The 20108-nt window shown below is 40.7% G+C and overlaps 1 protein-coding gene across 2 annotated transcripts in view; it reads right to left on the bottom strand.

The window, feature by feature from the left end:
• Positions 1–3517: 3517 nt before the first annotated feature.
• Positions 3518–20108, bottom strand: part of ZFAND3 (zinc finger AN1-type containing 3) — a 257521-nt gene continuing 240930 nt past the window's right edge. For both annotated transcript variants that reach the window (XM_045009923.1, XM_045009924.1), the window contains one exon: positions 3518–6715. In XM_045009923.1, the coding sequence (XP_044865858.1) occupies positions 6561–6715 (155 nt within the window). In that variant the 3' untranslated portion in view covers positions 3518–6560. The remainder of the gene's footprint in view (positions 6716–20108) is intronic.

Raw genomic sequence — 20108 nt, 5'->3', positions numbered from 1 at the left:
TTTCAGCACTTAAGGAAACATTTATTTTAGGGAAAGAAATCTTTATTATCTTGGCAGTGCTGATCACACAGGCCTTTTTTTCTTTTTTAAACCACACACACAATATGCTGCACTGACAATTACTAGTTTCAGGTGGATTTTTTATTTATTTTTTAAATTATGAAGGAAGTAGGATTACTAAGAAATTCTGAACGATACTGGCAGACAGAGAACAAATCTTTCTCACTTTCCATTCTCCTTCACTGTAGATCAGTTCTCTTAGCACTCTCTAGCAGCCAAATTTGTTTACTTAAAGTAGTTTTCTGAAAAGTCAACTGTGATCAGATCCCCATCTTCATTAGCAAAGTGACTCAGGAATTAGGAGATGGAAAAAACTATTAGATCAGACTTGTCCTCTAGCTAAGGTGGATTATTCCGAATAGTTAGGCTGGGTAGAATTCAGGGTTGGGTTTTGTTTTTTTTTAGTAATTTCAGTGGATACTACCAGTGTTTATTTTAAAGCATTTTCTTTATTGCTTTAAATTTTCACAGTTGTAGAAAATTATGGAGGGGTGGGGTGGGGAGAAGAGATCAAACAATCGTTATTTAATGACAGCAGATATTTAGATTCAATAAGTTTAAAGCTTTATATCCATTAAAACAAATTGTCACATGTCAATATACAAAGTAAATATCCTTAAACTCTAATTAAAGTTCTCAAGCAGCATTTTTCCCATCTGTAAATTTCAGTTATCATCCAGGGAAGTTTTGTAGTTGTTGTTAGTTGGTGTGTGTGTGTGTAGGGTGAAATCAACGTTTACAGATAAAAATCTAATCCTCCCAAGCCCATATTCAGTTTGGTTTTAAGCAGTCAGACTTCCACCTGTTCTCTAGAGGACTAGAGTCCAAGAGCTCATTTAGGAAACTTTTCCTTGGGTAGCTAATTTTCCTTTGTTTAATTTAATCTCTTATTTTAGCTCCCTCCCCCCCCCCCTTGAATAGCATCAGCTTAATTTTACCTTGAACAGACACAACAGAAAGGAACCGTGTGCTTAAACCAATGCCTTCAAAGCTTATCTATCTAAAAAAAAATGTTTTATAGAGTGCATTTACTGAATTTTTGAACATTTCCCCAATACTTCAGATATGTTTGTCCATTAGGGAATGTATAATACATTGTAAGTGCAGCAGCAAAACAGGAAACCTGTTGTAGCAAAATTTAATCCCTATTAAACAGTAAAAAACAATATCTGTTTTAGACCAAATATAAGCATGTTCCCATTTTACTTTGCAAATAAATGGAGTTCACGGTGTTGAATCAGACACCAGGACACTATTGAGGTGCTTTTAAAAAAAAGTAAATTCACAACCTAGCTTGGCCCTTGGTAATGTGTGCTATAATCTTTGTGATCACTGACTTCAGAAGATGTAAGTGGCTGTGACTAATATATGCATGTAGGTTTTGTATATTCTCTATTCCTCTTGCTGACTCCTATCTACAGCTTGCAGGACATGGTATACTCTAGGTGTCTGGCACCTCCAAAGGACTGAGTCTATAAAAAAGTTATAGTCCACATGTAGATAAGACAGGACACCTCCATGATGTGTCTGATGTCCTTGGAGCAGTACCACCATCTATATGCCCTGTGGTGCTTATAGGGCCTCATGAACATTACAGAACACAGCTCCTGGTTCAACCTGCCTGATCTTAAAGGCTGAGGGTTGCAAAAGGGGGAGAATTGATAGGTGGTCTTATTGGGACTGCTGCCATAGGGGGAGGGATAGCTCAGTGGTTTGAGCATTAGCCTGCTAAACCCAGCATTGAGAGTTCAATCCTTGAGGGGGATATAGGGCAAAATCAGTACTTGGTCCTGCTAGTGAAGGCAGAGGACTAGACTTCATGATCTTTCAAGGTCCCTTCCAGTTCTATGAGATAATATATGGAGATATACCTATTTTTATTATTAATGTAGAAGAGTGCTCTAGCAGAAACACTACTTCCACAGATCCAGCTGACTTGGGGAGTACATCAACAGGAGGAAGAAGTTAACATAAGAACACAACTAACGTATATAGTCAGAAAAATACATCACTGAAGCCTACAACTAGGCCCTTGAGAGTTTGCATAAAAGTAGAGATCTCATTCTCTTCCTTCAAATGAAACTAACACACCCAGTGCTCGCCATTAAACAGAAGCAATACGTCTTGTTAAGATAGCCTTCAAATCAAATGGAGATGTGACAGAAGAGCTCCTCAGAAGAAAGGTGAGCTATGATATGCCCTTTTTGTGGGTTTTTTTTTAAATTTTATTTCAGAGGGCAGCATCGTAGTGGACAAAAGTTTGGCTAATAAGACAAACATACTGACATCAGTAAGCAGAGTTCAGTCTAGGGCATGGTGACTTGTTTATGTAAATCTTTCTCTTTTTACATTGCTGTAGATGTGCCCAAGTTAAAGTTTAAAGTCAGAATTGAATCTGATATTCTACAGCAGTGGTTTTCAACTGGGGGTCTGCAGATCGTATCTGAGGAGTCCACAAAAAGTTGTCATTACCATACAACAATGGTTTTCAACCTGTGGTCTGCAGATTCCTGGGAGTCCACACAACCATTCAAAAAATGTTAGGGGGCCATAACTGAAAAAGGTTGAAAAACCATTGCTCTACTGATTTGTTCTATCCCAGCCCACCTTCACTTTAACTTCCTGTTGAAACTCTGGTTTGAGCCTCCCTACGTTTTACTGTACTACTGAGTGGCAATTTCAGTTAATATACCCAGTGACAAAGGAGCATTGATTGATGGCTGTATGTATTTAATAATGTACCAAGGACCATGCTGTCTGGGTATCATTAATGATTTTGCTGATGGAGCATCTGGAATCCATTATAAAATTTGCATTTTATAACAGATTCCAGTTTTCTTCCTTGGGGGAGACTAATATTAAAAATAAACATTGCAAGGCAGAGAACTGGGTTTGTGCATGTATGTTTCACCCTTGGAGCCATAGGCACAAATCATTCACATAAGAAAGAGAGATGATTGTAGCACAAACTAAATTATGTAGAATGAGAACAAAGTCAACTCACCTCAGCACATCAAAATAGGGTTCAGAGGATTAGAGTTGGTCAAAAAAACTGACAAAATTCACCTAATTTTGTCATTAGACAAATTAAAATTGAATCTTTTTGACTCACTTGAGGATACAGCACCAGGGGCATGTTACACCTTCAGACTGACGTGTAATTGCATGTGTATGCTTACATAATGCTAGCCCACACCTTGCCAAGATTTAGCCAGTGCTGTCAATGCTAGCACTCTCACCAGCACTAAATTCACTTTCTGTAGTTAAAAAAGCTTTATTGTTGCAAGACAGAGCGAGAAAAGATTTTGGAGATAGGCCTCTGCTCATTCTAGCTGAGAGAGCTCCCTCTTTTTTTCTGAAATCTTGGCTCACTCCTTGGAACTACAGCTGGGATATCTCTGATTGTGACTAACTTTGCTATACTACTGAAGTGGTGTGCAAGAACCACAATACACAATTTTATCTTTGAAAGTACAGTGTTCATTTCAGGAAAAAAAATAGGGGTACATGTCCCATGATTCAGGCATAATTTCAATTCCAAACTGAATTTAAATAGTACCAGTTTGACTTTGTCTCCTTGTTCAACACATTCCATTGTTATTCAACTAGTTCCATATTTTAGGCATTGTAAGATCCAATCTATATAGTTTAGCTCCTAATTACCAATTATGAACATCTCATAACTATGGAACTTTACATTCAGCATACAGCTACTGCAGGTGAAGAATCAGTCAAAATACATTTACTTTAGAGGACATTCTTTACTTCTCATACCACTGTAATGGAGCAGTACCATATGCATGGGACTTAAGAGCAAAGAAACTTGTTTGATAAAAGTGACAAATCTACTGTAACCTCAATATTGAGAAATAAAGTTTTGTGAGGTTAAACTAGATTTGCTTACAAAAGAAATGGCTAAACTTGAACTCTGCAGAAGTGCTAGCTCCAATGACTGGCAGAAAATACTGCCCACTTTAAACACAATTTGAAATCACTGGCCCAGTGCTGAGGTTTTTTCCCCCATTCACATTTCATAAACAGCAGAAACAGTGCAGATCAACATGACCTGCTGGAATAGTCAGAGAGGAATTCAAACTTTAGTCTGATTGGTTTAATTTTTTTTTTTTTTTTTTTTTTAGCAGGAGGAAAAAGAATAAAGTTACAAGATTCTTTTAATATTTTCACAATGTTAAACTAAAACTGAGCTCTAGGCTACATGTGTAAGTAAATCTAGAACACAAAAGGGTTAAATAAGATTTTCTTTAAAGATACAAGAACTTAAGCTTTCTTTACGTTTAACAAACTTCACAGAACAGATACTGCAAAGGAACAACCCCTCCCCCAACTTTTTTTTTTTAAGTGAATATTGCCCATAATCCACATGAACTTTGAGTAGTGTTCTCTTAAGAGCCACCTTGAAACCAACTGTGCATTTATAATAGGGTTAAAGGAGTAGGAGGGCTAAATAGCATCATCAGTATTAATGCGGATGAGTATTGTATAGCAATCAGAATGTCCACCAAACGCTATGCTAGGATTTTAGAGGAAAAGAAAGTACATATCTCAGCAACAGCTGAAATCCATGATTTTTAAACTCTTCATGGTAAATGTTAAGAATATCCTCAGATTGCCCTGTCACCAGGAGGGAGTGGGACCATTTCCTGAAAATACAGTGGAAATTTTGTTACTGATTCCATAACCTTGAATAATAAAAAAAAGTTTTGTTTACATAGCTTGCATTTTATAAATGATGGAACATTTCTGATTTATTTCATGGTTAAACAACACTAATACAGTCTGATGCTGAGTGTATTTTAAAAAAAATGTCTCATTCAGTGGTTTGATGTGGCTACCAAACTAAAAATTAATTTAGCCTGTATGAAATTATTTACCTTTAACACATGCAGAAAAGAGGAGGACTTATTTAAGCTCTCTTTCCCCACACACCTTTTTTGGAGTGACAATATGCTACTTCACCCCTTGGAAGTTTTACACAAGCCCAATTTTTCAAAACTATACAAAATCCTTCCCCCCCCCTCCCAGTTTTTCTACCAAACTACCTGATTGTTAATGCTTTACTAACTTGGATCAGGGAACCATATCCACATAGGACTACTGAGACAAATCAGCATGAATCCTCTTGACCTGCATAAACTTTGTCTGCAGCAGGAGACATGCTGATTTTTTTCTCTCTCTCTTTTTTTTTTCTGCTACAAACTAACAAGATCTGTGCACTTCAGCTCTATGTGGCTCAGTGTGAAAGAGCGCATAAGTCTAAACAGATCCAAAGTTTTCCATGTAATGCATTTCACATTCACTTGCTTTGCAATATTTGCGGGCAGAGATTTTCATGAGAGCATCGAGCTGCATAGAAACAAGGCTGACATAGCCCATTTGATTATCTTGTTAAAACTCAAGCTGATGAGGGATGCTTTCCTGGTTGTTCCCCAATACTGTTACTGAATTCTGTTTGCTACAATATGTCCTTTCCCCCCCAACCCCCCCCCCCAATATATATGTCTAGCTACAGAAAGTCAGTCTGTAGAATCCAGCCTTGGCTACTGTGCTGTGAATTAGCCTTATTTGATCAATTATCAGATACCTGCACTTAGCAAAAGGCAAACAAGAGCCAATCAGATTTCGGCCGGTGGGAATGGCAGCACTGGTCAGCATACATAACAACCGTGGAATCTGGTCAGACAATGCTTAGAAATTCTATGGATGCCATGTAGAGAATACACACTGTTTACTGCTCTAGGATGTAACCAGCTTTAAAATGAGATCACCATAATTTAAATGAAGAAAAACAGGATCTCTGCAGCAAGTTAGATATAAAAATTTTTCATAAGAATCTCTGTCCCCCTCTTTTTGGCTTCCTGGGAAGAACCAGAAAGATGTTCCCTCCCCAGCAGAATCCCTGATGCTGGTGACATTGCCTAACCTCAAAAGCCATGCGTGATGAAGGCACGGATGACCAGTCAGGTCTTCCGGGCTTAGCAGCTACCACGGCTGCTCTTAGTGGAGTTTCCTCTCTTCAGGATTAACTAGAAGTGAAGAGGTGAAAGGCTGCACATTAAACACAGTTTGTCTGAAAGCCGTGTGCATCGCAAACTTTTACACCAGCTTCTACTCAGCTATTTATTTTAACTCTGCAGCTGGAAGGTTTCCAGCATAAGGCTTTTAGAGTTTGACTCCAGCAATAACAGAAGCCTTTGGATTTTTTGTTTTGTTGTGTTTTAAATCCACTAGCCATGCTCGAAAAAATATTTTTTCATGTTTTAATTTTATACATTGGCTAGCAGGCACCATTGTAACCAGCCAGAAATCAATTTCAACCACCATCAACCCCTAAACTACAGTACCAGGACGGTTGGCTAAAGAATGGAAACTGATTGGCTGTAGTCTGAAACTTGCCCAGTACAAGGTGTCTGGCTGACTTTGTCCTAAATAAGGCTAACATTAGTGAACTAAGAACAGCATTTGGTTGCAGAGTCTTGCACTCAGGAACACCCTTCGCCAATGCGCTGGCATGATCTCCCTACTTTCCGGTCCAGTTTCACCATTTTCATAATGGCTTCCTCACGCCCACGTCCCATGTGGTCAAATGTGCAGTCATGTTGTTCGGGCAGGCGATGTAACATACAGAACACATAACCTGCCAAGGAGAAGGAAAGAATGTGTTGTGTTAAGGACTCTCTTGAAATGGCTGAATCCTATGTCACCAGGAGGACAGGAGAGCAGCATTATGCTGGGGATTAGTGGGGTTTCAAGATCAATGAAAACTTCACATTTTCATTTGTTTTCATGATATTGTCACAATAAATATTGGTATGAACAACTTTAAATTCTGTGCTGTTTTCTATCATACACATTCAATGGGAGACAACATAGTTTACACCTATATTTACAGCATTTTCTATGGCACATCTGAGTTCAAGTCATATATTAGTAATTTATTCTTGCAACCTACCCCTCTGTGCAGAAGGAAGATTCCTATTTTACAGATGAGACAGAGTAAAACCAACATTTTCTAAATTAGTCTCTGATTTTGGATGCCCAGCTGGAAATATCTAGGGTCTGATTTTCAGAGGCATTGAATACCCTCAGCTTTCTTTGACTTCTGTTGGAGTAGAGGGTGCTGAGCATGCTGTCCAGGGTGTCACAGTTTGGGGACCCAAATACCAAGGCACTCAAAATCAGAAGTTATTGTTGAAGATGTTGGCTCTGTTAGCACCATCAACCCTGGGACTGAGCTGGGAAAAGAACCCAGATTTCCCAAGTCCACTCCCAGTCCAGTCTTTAAAACAGCTGTACTGAATGTCATTCTCTTTCTGAGGGTGTCCTCTCTCTCTCTGTCAGAACCCAAGGATTCCCTGTCCTCACAATGCTATGTCATGCCATTATCCTTTTGGCTGCGGGTCAGTCTTCTCTCTCCCTTCCTTCCTCGCCAAGCTACTTAATACCATTCAGTCATCCAGAGCCCTACAGTTCAATAATAAAAGGCAGTCCTTTTTCAAAGGTGAAGAATGAAGCCTCTTCAGCACCCAGCCTTTTTCAATCTAGGGAGAGACTGGGAACCGAACCCTCATCTAGGGCTGTGGTCTGAACATTAGAGTGAGTATAAGAAAGTCTTGACTTCAGATACTGTCTCTGACATGGATACTTTGAACAGATCTCGCTGCCTCAGTTTCCCTATCAGTAAAATGAGGATAAGAATTACCTCACAGGGGCATTGTAAGTAGTGTTTCTAAAGTAACTCCTCACTTAAAGTCGTCCTGGTTAACGTTGTTACGTTGCTGATCAATTAGGGAACATGCTCGTTTAAAGTTCTGCAATGCTCTCATGATGTTTGGCAGCCACCTGCTTTGTCCACTGCTTGCAGAAAGAGCTTGCAGCTAGCTGGTGGGGGCTTGTAACCAGGGTGGACCCTCCATCAGCTCCCCCTTAAGTTCCCTGTGCAGCAGCTGCCCAGCAGGCTACCAATTGCCAGCAGTTCAACTGTCCCTCCCCCTTCTGCCATGTGCTGCTGCTGCCCTCTGCCTTGGAGCTGCTCCCGGGAGCCTCCTGCTTGCTGTGCAGGAGGGGAGCTTATGTCAGGGTGTCCCCCTCCCGCTGCTCCTGCCCCCTGCTTATCTTTTCTCCATATAGAGCAGGATGGGGACAGGACGGAGGGAGAGAGCTTGCTGGTGAGCTGCTGTCTCAACTTCCTGAGAGTGGTGTCAGCGTACTTAAAGGGGCAATGTGCATCTCTCCCTCTCCCACACACAGGGTGTGTGTCTCCCCCTGCCTTGCTGTCTCCCCTCCCTCCATTTGTGCTGCCTTGTAGAGTGTGAGGCTACTTTAACAACAGTGTGTTAACCCTTGAGGGCTCAGCTGAATGCTAGTTCATCATTTAGCAGTAAAGCATTCCCTGGGAAATATTCCGCCCTCTTACTTCACCACCTCAACCAAGCTTCACGGTCATCACTGCTGTGTACAGTATTCAATTGTTTGTTTAAAACTTATACTGTGTGTGTATATAATATAGTCTTTTGTCTGGTGAAAAAAAATTTCCCTGGAACCTAAACGCCCCCCCCCCATTTACATTAATTCTTATGGGGAAATTGGATTCGCTTAACATCGTTTCGCTTATAAAGTCACATTTTTCAGGAACATAACTACAACGTTAAGTGAGGAATTACTGTATATTACAAGACACCGCTATAGAGATGAAAGAACCTTTACACTGGTAAAATCCTTAAGAAAACTGATACCAAAAAAAAATCTCATGAGGGATTTTTTTTTTAAACTAACTTGAAGACAAGATGGATTTATTTTGGCTCGCAGTTTCAATGGCACCTGCTATAGACTTTGCTATATTTCACATCCTTATCTTGTGCAGAGTATGTATACTCGGGATACCAGCAACAAAAATGGAGTTTCCTTTCCTTTATTTCCTTTACTTATCTTATTTAACAAAACAGACAATGATTCAGCTATAAAACCTCTCTCCTCTATCCCTGTCCCCATTTATTCTCAACTGCTGATTCACAGCAGACATACACAGAAAGTACCAAGCACTTCCAAGGTCAGATGGTAAAGATGGTTTAAGTAAGAATGCCCTTGGGTATCAGCTTATCAGGCTACTTGTCTGATTCTCTCATGTAAGTTATGGGGTAGGGAACATCTCCAACTGAGATTGGCATTTCCTTTCTCCATTTGTTGAAAATAGGACATCAGACTGCTGAACCAGTACCAAGTGGATGGCATAGGAATATAGCAACTTCCATATTGGATCAGAGCTGAGGTCCATCTAGTCCAGTATCCTGTCTCTGAAAGTGGCAAGCACCAGATGTTTTACAAGAAAGTGCAAGCAACCATGCAGTAAACAGATATGGTATAATCTGCCCACCATGAAAGTCTCATCCAAATCCCTGCTGGAAATTGCCTTAAACTCTGCAATATGAGGTTTCATATCCTTTCCACTTTTTTTTAAATTAATCATTAGCTAACAAGTCCAGATATTCTTGCTATCCATATAAATGTCCAATCCTTTTTTGAATCTTGCTAAAACACTTGGCTTCAATGACATTCTGTGGCAGAGAGTTCCAGAGTCTAATTATGCATTGTGTGAAACTGTATTTCCTTTTATCAGTTTTTAATTTGTCACATTTCAGCTTCATTGACTGTCTCCTTGTTCTTGTGTTATGAAGCAGGGAGACCAGAAGCTTTCACTCTCTCTTCTCTAGATCACTGTTTTATGTAACTATCATGTCCTATCTTATTTTGTCTCCTTCTAAGGTAAACAATCCCATTATTTTCATGCTCTACATATCAGAGTTTTTCTAAGCCCCAATCATTCTCACCACTCTTTTCTGAGACCCCTCTAATGCTGCAACATCCTTTCTGAGACGAGGTGAGCAGTAATTTACACAGTATCCTAAATAAAGGTATTCCATCAATATTTTCTCTATTATTCTCTGATTCAATCCTCATGCATCCTAACATTTTTTTAAAAAACCTGCAACTGCACACTGACAGAAATTCATCAAACTGTCCACAAAAGGTATCCAGATGCTTTTCTTGAGTGGATTCTGTTAATTTAGAGTCTCACTATTCCAGTGGGGCAGTGAATGATCTAAACTATTTTCAGCTGTCTCTTATTGCCAGGGCTTTTGTTTTTTATAAATATATGCAAGTGAGAGCAATGCCTTAAAAACTCATATGGAAAATGTATAGACTGTTCATACAGAATAGTGATAATGCCTACAACTGAATAAACAAATAAAAATCCCAGCATTAAAAAACCAATATCCAATACAGGATTTTTAACATTTTACTTAAGACAAGTTTTTATATTATTAGCTTTTCTTTTACATTATGCATTGGGCTTTTTAAATAGGTAAAGGATAAAATTCTCAAAAGTGCTTAAGAATTTAAATGAGCCATGCATCATCCTATTGGAGCTAGGCTGTGTAATAACATAGTTCTGAAGAATTTTTCACTAGTTCACAGCTGTATTATTGCTTCTGCATTCTCTCCCGGCTTCACCAACCTTGGGAATGAGGGTGTGCACTACGTAGTCGGTTGTGTGTGGGAGTGCCCATTCCAGACCCAGGCTCATCAACTTTGACAACAATTACATTATCAATTTATATGCACTAGCAGAGAAGGCCAATATGTTTATCTCTATTCTTATCCTTAAAACCAGTTCAAATTTAGAGATGAAACTGTCTCCTGAGAAACAGGAGCTCCCTCTTGGTTAGAAAGCAGAGTTAGATTAATGAGCTCTTGTGGTATATTTACTGTTAAGTTCATTACTGAAAGATACTGGATACAGGTTGTCTTTTCTAAAGGATATTCATACAGAAATGCACAAGTGCCTTTGCTAGCCCACTTTAACTAACAAGCAAAATAACTTCTTGCTGGGGAAAAATGTGTCAGCTAAGGCTAGTTTAGCAAAAACAGAGTCATACCAAAAATACGGCAAAATGAGAGTTCAACTCCGGGTGGCAGATCTCAGTGTGCTACAATTCATGTCAGGAATAGGCTACGAACTGTGCTCTCTACACTACATTCATTTAATGCAGCATTGTGGAAAGATGTACTGAGGCATTAATATCTTAGAGGTGGGACCCTACCAAATATGGGGGAGGGATAACTCAGTGGTTTGAGCACTGGCCTGCTAAACCCAGGATTGTGAGTTCAATCCTTGAGGGGGCCATTTAGGGAACTGGGGTAAAAATCTGTCTGAGGATTGGTCCTGCTTTGAACAGCAGGTTGGACTAGATGACCTCCTGAGGTCCCTTCCAACCCTGATATTCTATGATTCTATGAAATTCATGGTCCATTTTGGTTAATTTCACTAGTCATAGGATTTTTAAAATCATAAATTTAATAATTTCAGCTATTTAAATCTGAAATTTCAGTGTTGTAGTTAAAGGGTTCCTGACCCAAAAAGGAGTTGTGGGGGTCACAAGGTTATTGTGGGTGGGTGGGTGGGGGGTTGTGGTACTGCTCCCCTTACTTCTGTGCTGCTGCTGGTGGCGGCGCTGCCTTCAGAGCTGGGCACTTGGAGAGCGGTGACTGCTGGCCAGGAGCCTAGCTCTGAAGGCAGAGCTGCCACCAGCAGCAGCGCAGAAGGATGGCATAGTAAGGTATTGCCACCCTTACTTCTGCGTTGTTGCCTGCAGAGCTAGGCCCTCAGTCAGCAGCCACCACTCTCCCACTACCCAGCTCTGAAGGCAGCAGTGCAGAAATAAGGGTGGCATGGTATGGTATTGCCACCCTTACTTCTGTACTGCAGCTTGCAGGGTGCTGCCTTCAGAGCTTGGTACCTGTCCAACAGCCGTTGCTCTCCGGCCGCCCAGCTCTGAAGGCAGTACAGAAGTATGGGTGGCAATACCGCAACTCCCTTAAAATAACCTTGTGATCCCCCTGCAACTCCCATTTGGGTCAGGACCCCCAATTTGAGAAGTGCTGGTTTCCTCTGTGAAATCTGTATAGTATGAAGTAAAAGCACACAAAAGACCAGATTTCATGGTCCGTGACACGCTTTTCATGGCCATGAATTTGGTAAGGCCCTACTTATAGGATCTTTTAAGTGCAGTAGGGAGCTATTCTCTGCAGTCCATCATCAAAACGAGGCTTCCGCTACATTAATCAGAACTTCAATGGGACACTGGGAGCTAGGACTGCACCCAGTATAACATCTCTCTCTAGAGTACTCATGCCATTTCAAGTGACCTTGAAAATGGTGGAAGCATCATTCAAAGAAAGTCTGTAAGGCAGCAAAGAACAGCTGTGAAGTCTGCCCTTCATTTTTCATCCTTCCTGAGCACTCTACTGGAGAAAATACATTTCAGATGGAGGTCACTAAAGCAGCACCTAAGATGGGAGAGCACATCAGACTTCTGTTCTTACTCGGTGTTAAAAAGTGATGGCGAAATGCTGCTGAGTCCCTGTTAAGTAAGAAGCTGTTCATATCACTAGACAGGAATATGGAACACCACCTATTGAGAGCTTCCACGAAAGTGCTAAAAAAATCCAACCCCACATTTAATTCTTCTTGACGTTTTGACTTCTGCGTTTTGAAAGCAGCTAGCTGCTAAAATACCAGCAAAGTAATAGGTGAAGCATTAGAAACAATTAAAATAAATGGCATAGTAATTCACTAGGGAAAAGTCAGCATGGAGTTTTGGAGGGTTCTTAATTCCCCCAAATGGCATCAATTCAGTTCAATTCCTTTTCTTGTCAGGATAACTCAATGGAAGGAAATATGGTCCTGGGACATGGCCCATATGCAGAGTAGGTGTTGCTGCAAGCCAACCGTTTTACCCTCATTGCAAGCCAGCAACTGAAAGCTATAGCAAGAAGGACTGGGTATTCTCTTTGAGGTCTACAGATCTGCCAAAACCCTAATCTTCCAATAGTAGAGTCCATTGGAAAATTTCAAGGAATCCTATTCCTGATAAATATCTATATGAGTATTTCAGTGACTAACTAGCATGTTAAACAGAAAGGGAGAAAACATTTCCAAATGCTGATCCCTGTGTTTAAGAATCCAAAAACCTGTCATGACAAGACCCTTTTCTTTGGGATATGAGCATGTCTTGAGAAGCTAGCAAAAGAAAGAAAAATTGCTCAAGTACAAGTATCAACAAAGACTATTCTTATTAAATATGTATGTACTGCTATAACTTTGAATGGTGATTTAGAGATATTGAAGACAATGCCCCATCTCAAAGATTAAGTCTAAATTATCAAAAAAGCAACTGTACATTGACCTAACTACCCTGTAATAACTGCTCAACTTTCAGCACTTCTAAGCTTTAGTTTTTGTAGGAATCAGAAATGTTCAGACTTACCCCAAAGTTTTCATAGCAAATGTGCCAGGCCGTAGGCTTATCCACTGATGTTGAGACAAAACCCCAAACTCCACTTTAGTGGGGTTTTATTTTAGTATTTCCAAAAAGACCTCAATTCATACAATTGAAAAAAACCTCATTACTGTAAGCTGACAAAGTACCTGACTGTAAAATGCTATAAAAATTGTAACAATATTTTCTGGGTCATAAATTTGAAAACATTAGTAATGTTCAGAGTTGGTTCACTAGTCAAAGCGAAAGTGAGCAATTCTCTCCTGAAATACTGGATCAAACAGCAACCTATTAGTTTTCAAAGTTATGCACAGGGATTGTGGCCATATGCACAAGCCATTCTGAACATTGACTCTCCCCAACCTCTCCCCCAAATATGTATGCAACATCAACCCTGCTGCAGCCTTAGAAGGAGAAGCTTCCCTGGGTAGGTAAATGGAAGCGATGCCAAGATTCAAAGCCAAAGTCAGAGTGCTTGAAATTTTAAATTCAGTCCTAGTTTCACACTAGTGCTGTCGTTTGTCAGCTTTATTCCTGAATGAAAAGGCACAAATTCAAAGCCACCAGAATTTGCAGCTCATGCCACTTCTGAATTTTAAATTAATAACACACTTGTTTCCTCACAGATACTCTCTTTGGAGCCTCTTCAAAAGTGGTCTAATAAAGCCACAGACTTATTCCTGTGCAGAATTCTGCTCCATACATTCTGGCTTCTTTCACTTCTCTTGCAAGAAATTTTACACTTTTCTGCTGATTTGAAATTCTAATCAACAGAGGTTCAAGCAGAACCTAAAAATACCTAGATACCTTGGAGATGAAGGTACTGCAAAAGTTACACACCAAAGTGCAGTATTGTCTAGGGGTGCATGTGTGTGTTTACTTAGAATTCTATATAACGATTATGTGCAACCATAAAATGTAGAAACAGAGGTTAAAATATCTGCAAAATGTAAACAGGCCAATACATTTGAAGGACCAAAATTGCAGACCTATTTATATCGGCAGACAGTAAATTTGTGTGCATGTCCAGATCATAAGTACACAGAAAAAGTCTGCAAATCAAGAGCTGCTCCAGTGGGAAGCACTAAAGTTTATTCACACACACAAACTTTGCTAAGGCATAAAGGAATGGATTTTCAAGCATGTTCCGCACTTACAACAGGGGCCAGATTTTGAGACAGCTCCATTCCCATTTAGGTACCTAGAGATGAATGGGAACTGCTAGGTGCTGAGCTCTTGAAAATGTGACACTTAAACGTTAGACTAGCTCCTTTTTTAACCTCTTCCTCCTCTTATCCCCAATTAGATTTATACAGAATAAGAGTTATTGTTCAGCCACTATAGGTGCACTTGACTTAACTCAAAAGCACACTCCATTACAGCTAAACTGCAGCAAGTCTGTCCCATGTAATCCCAAAAACTAATAAACAAGGTAAACTATTGAAGGCACCTTTTTGCTTCCCACAACAATTGACCACCCTTCACAACAACTCCCTCCTCCTATCGGGGGGTGGGGGGAAGGAAGTGAACTTTAACATGTAAAATGTAGCATCTGATTATCCCATCCTTTCCCCAGCAAACTAGTATAGAAGATAGCCAAAATATGTCTCCAGTGCCACCCTTCTGTTGCACTTTCTGGACTCTAGAGCACAGCATGGACAGCACTTGCTGCCCTGGTGGATGGCCTCCTATCCATTTACAATGGAAAAACATTCGTCTTCATCCTTCTGGACTTCTCTGGGGCATTTGATACTATAAGCCACCAGATTTCAGTACAGTCTCCAAGAGGCTGGCAGGCATGAATCGAACTGCCCTGAGATGTCTTAGTTCTCTTATCTTAGGGTTTTGTACTGCTGCTCATCAATGTAACATTGAACTTCTTTCTTGTAAAAAAACAAAGAGTCAATAGCAAAGTCTCTATTTGACTTGTGTATTTCCTGGCTCTTCTCTTTTTGGAGAATAGAAAACTGCTTGGAGTGACAACGTGTTTGCGGCTGACTGGGGGTGGTAATTGCTTTTTGGGAGTTTTTTAACTTGTTTTTGGGGGGCGGGGAAGGGGTTATTCTGGAAAAGCTTTATCAAAGAAGGTTTTGAAGCACTTTCTAAAAGTAGGACAGACCCTGAATTCATCTAATTTCTAGAAATTGGTTCACAGTCAGAGCCCCTCAGTTGAGAAGCTTTATCCCAAAGCTCTCACATAGCATGTTGTGAGTTTTGTGATTTGTGTTATTACAGAGGAGCACAACTTTCTTGGCAGTTCTTAGGTGGAGCTGAGATCTGATCCACTGATTTCTTTGAAGATTAGGACCAAGGCTTTAAATTGTATCAAAACAGGACTGGGAGCCAGTGTCAGGTCCAGAGGATGGGCTGTAAGTACTCATGTGAACCAAAACTGTGCAGGAAGCAGGCAGCTGAATTTTGTACTGTCTGGGGCCTTTGTACAGTGTTCACATTCAGATTCAGATATAGTAAATTATAGTAGTCAAGCCTTCAGGTGACTAATGCATGGACCACTGAGAGCCCAGTCCTCTCCTGGCAGGAAGGGACAGAGTTTCCTAGCAAGCTGGAGGTAAAAAGAAGTTTGAGTCAGATGGTACCTGATTATCCAAGCTAAGTGATAGTCAAACGATACCATGGGGCTTTGCTCCACTTTGATGAATGTACACGGTATGCTTTCAATGGAAAGGATAGGTAGGTGCAGGAAGATAGTGCCTCAACTAGTTCTTCAAAGCTTTTCCTGCTGCTGACCAGCATCATTTCTGTGTTGCCTGGGCTGTGTTTGAGCCCAGCTGCAGTTTCATGCAGGAACTGAGCCCTTGTAGAAATGGTTAAATATTAGTAGTGGTAGCATCATTGGAGAATGAGGCCAGGTCTACACTAGGAGCTCTTTGCTGGTATAGTTATACCAGCATACTATACCAGGAAAGTGATCCTAGCACATATGCCAGCAAAACCGTGCTTTGTACCTGTATAATAAAACCATCCCCTCCTGGCGAAATAATCTATACTAGCAAAAGTGTTGCATCCATGTTAGGTGCTTCTGCCAGCAAAGCTATGTCAGTCAGAGATCACACCTCATTAGACCACGACTGATACAGGTAGACCAACAAAAGTTTGTAGAGTAGACCTGGCCTGAGCTGTCCAGTTGGGTGTCAGTATATTGGCATTGGAGCCCATGAATCCTCACTCTACCTTCAAATGGTCTCAGGTAAATATTGGAGAATCGGGGATAATGTGGATCCCTGCAAGATCCATAGGCGAGGGCCTTCAGAGAAGGGAAGTAGTTACCCATCATCACTCTCTGAGTTCTGCTAGAAAGGAGCATTTGGAACCATATGAGCATAACAATGTGTCAACCTATAGAGCAGTGATTCTCAAACTGTGGGTCGGGACCCCAAAGTGGGTCGTGAATCCCTTTGAATGGGGTCACCAGGGCTGGCTTAGACTTGCTGGGGCCTGGGGCCCCACTGCCCAGGACCAAAGCCAAATCCTGAGGGCTTCAGCCCCTGGGTGGTGGGGCTCAGGTTGCAGGCCCCCTGCCTGGGGCTGAAGCCCTTGAGGTTTGGCCCCCTTACCCAAAGTGGTGGGGCTCAGGCTTTGGCCTCCCCACCCAGGGCAATGGGGCTCGTGTGGGCTCAGGCTTTGGTCCCCCCTCTGGGGGTCATGAAGTAATTTTTTTTGTCAGAAGGGGGTCATGGTGCAATGAAGTTTGAGAACCCCCGCTATAGAGTCATTATGGATAGTTATACCTCCAACACAAGGGCCTTCAAGTTTTATTTCTCTCCCCTGTACCATTCCATACCTATATGGAGCCATTGAGAGCTAGTGAGACAACATGGGCTTCACGGCTGAGGGTGTGAGGGAAGTTCCCAAACCTAAGCCATTCTTTTTAGGTGACAATCTGAGGAACTCTTTCAGATTGAGGTGTCATTAGAGAAGGTTTTGGAACAAATTGATAAACTAAACAATAAGAAGTCACCAGGACCAGATGGTATTCACCCACGATTTCTGAAGGAACTCGCATGTGAAAATGCTGAACTACTAACTGTGGTTTGTAACCCATCATTTAAATCAGCTTCTGTACCAAATGACTGGAGGATGGCTAATGTGACGCCAATTTTTAAGAAAGGTTGCAGAGGATCCCGGCAATTACAGGCTGGTAAGCCTGACTTCAGTACCAGGCAAAATGTGGGAAACTACAGTAAAGAACAAAGTTATCAGACACAGATGAAAATAATTTGCTGGGGAAGAGTCAAGATGGTTTTTGTAAAGGGAAATCATGCCACACCAATCTACTAGAATTCTTTGAGGGGGTCAACAAGCATGTGGACAAGGGAGATCCTGTGGATATAGTGTACTTAGATTTTCAGAAAGGCTTTGATAAGGTCCCTCACCAAAGGCTCTTAAGCAAAGTAAACTGCCATGGGATAGAGGGAAGGTACTCTCATGGACTGGCAACTGGTTAAAAGATAGGAAACAAAGGGTAGAAATAAATCATCAGTTTTCAGAATGGAGAGTGGTGAATAGTGGTGTCCCCCAGGGGTCCGTACTGGGACCAGTCCTATTCAACATATTCATAACTGATCTGGAAAAGGGGTAAACAATGAGGTGGCAAAATCTGCAAATGATACAAAACTACTCAATATAGTTAAGTCCCAAGCAGACTACGAAGAGCTACAAAAGGATCTCACAAAACTGGGTGATTGGGCAACAAAATGGTAGATGAAATTCATTGTTGATAAATGCATGTACATTGGAAAACATAATCCCAACCACACACATAAAATGATGGGGTCTAAATTAGCTGTTACCATGCAAGAAAGATCTTGGAATCATTGTGCATAGTTCTCTGAAAACATCCACTCAATGTGCAGCGGCAGTCAAAAAAACTAACACTGTTGGGAATCATTAAGAAAGGGATAGATAATAAAAGACAGAAACCATCATGTTGCCTCTATATAAATCCATGGTATGCCCACATCTTGAATACTGCATGCAGATGTGTTTTCTCCATCTCAAAAAGAGAGATATATTGGAATTGGAAAAGGTTCAGAAAAGGGCAACAAAAATGATTAGGGGTATGGAACGGCTTCTAAATGAGGAGTGATTAATAACCTTGGAAAAGAGATGACTAAGGGCGGGGATAGGATAGAGGTCTATAAAATCATGACTGGTGTGGAAAAAGTAAATAAGGAAGTGTTATTTTCTTATAACACAAGAACTAGGGGTCACCAAATGAAATTAATAGGCAGCAGGTTTAAAACAAAAGGAAGTACTTTTTCATACAATGCACAGTCAACCTGTGGAACTCCTTGCCAAAGGATGTTGTGAAGGCCAAGACTATAACAGGGTTAAAAAAAGAACTAGATACGTTCATGGAGGATAGGTCCATCAATGGCTATTAGCCAGGATGGGCAGGGATGGTGTCCCTAGCCTCTATTCCCCAGAAGCTGGGAATGGGCGACGGGATGGATCACTTGATGATTACCTGTTCTGTTCATTCCATATGGGGCACCTGGCATTGGCCACTGTTGGTAGACAGGATACTGGGCTAGATGGACCTTTGGTCCGACCCAGTATGGCCATTCTTATGTTCTATGCTAATAGAAAACACCCAGCTCTATGCCTCCTTGCTACCATCATCTCCTCCAAGTTTTGTTTGGCTAAAATCAGTGCCTGATAAAGAACAGATGATTGAAGCTGATCCCTAACAAGACTGAGATGATGTTGGTGGGAAGAAGGAAGTACTTGGAAGAACTCACCTCCATTACAACACCCACCAATGAAGATCTCTGCACTCAAACTGTTGAACCCAATCACACCAGACACTGATCTGGCCATTGTGATCCATGTTTTCATGCCTTCAGGCTTGACTACTGTAGGGTTTTTTTGGGAAGCTTTATAGTGATAGACTCAAGGAGCTCCATCTGTTTAGCTTAACGAAGATCAGGTTAAGGGGTGACTTGATTACCGTCTATAAATACCTACCTGAGGAACAAATATTTAATAAAGGACTCTAATTTAGTAGAGAAAGATTGAACATGCTCCAATAGTTGGAAGATGAAACTAGAAAAATTCAGACTGGAGAAACTAAGATATCAATTTTTAACTGTGAGAGTAATTAACCATTATAACAACTTACCAAGAGTCATGGTGGATTCTCCACTACAGACAATTTTTAAATCAAGATGGGATGTTTTTCTAAAAGATAGTATTTAGGAATTATTTCAAGGAAGTTCTATGGCCTGTATAATACAGGAGATCTGATTAGATGATCACAATGGTCTCTTCTGGCCTTGGAATTTACTAATTCTCTTGACTGAGGAATGCAGCCAAATGCCCTGAAGAAACTACAGGGTGGTTCAGAATGAATCATGCCTGGTAACAAGTTACCAGAGAGACAGCTCCAACTGCCACTCCCTAAACTGGCTCCCAGTTATAGTCACTGTACTGATTTCCAAATTGGCACAGCACTGGTCCTAGCTAACTTAGAGATCGCATCTTCCTCTGCAATAATCACCTTGCACAACAGCTTTGCTCTACCAGAGTAAATTTTTTGACAAACAGATGAAAATTCCTATCCACAGAGACAAATTTCATGGTTGAATGATAATGTAAACATATATATCTAGAACTCTAAACATATAAAATATAGATTCATTCTATCTTTTCAGTAAGCTGGAAACGCCT

This window comes from Mauremys mutica, chromosome 3, assembly GCF_020497125.1.
Source record: "Mauremys mutica isolate MM-2020 ecotype Southern chromosome 3, ASM2049712v1, whole genome shotgun sequence".
NCBI lineage: Eukaryota > Metazoa > Chordata > Testudines > Geoemydidae > Mauremys > Mauremys mutica.
The sequence above is the reverse complement of the archived record's forward strand: the minus strand, read 5'-3'. Positions and strand labels throughout refer to the sequence as shown.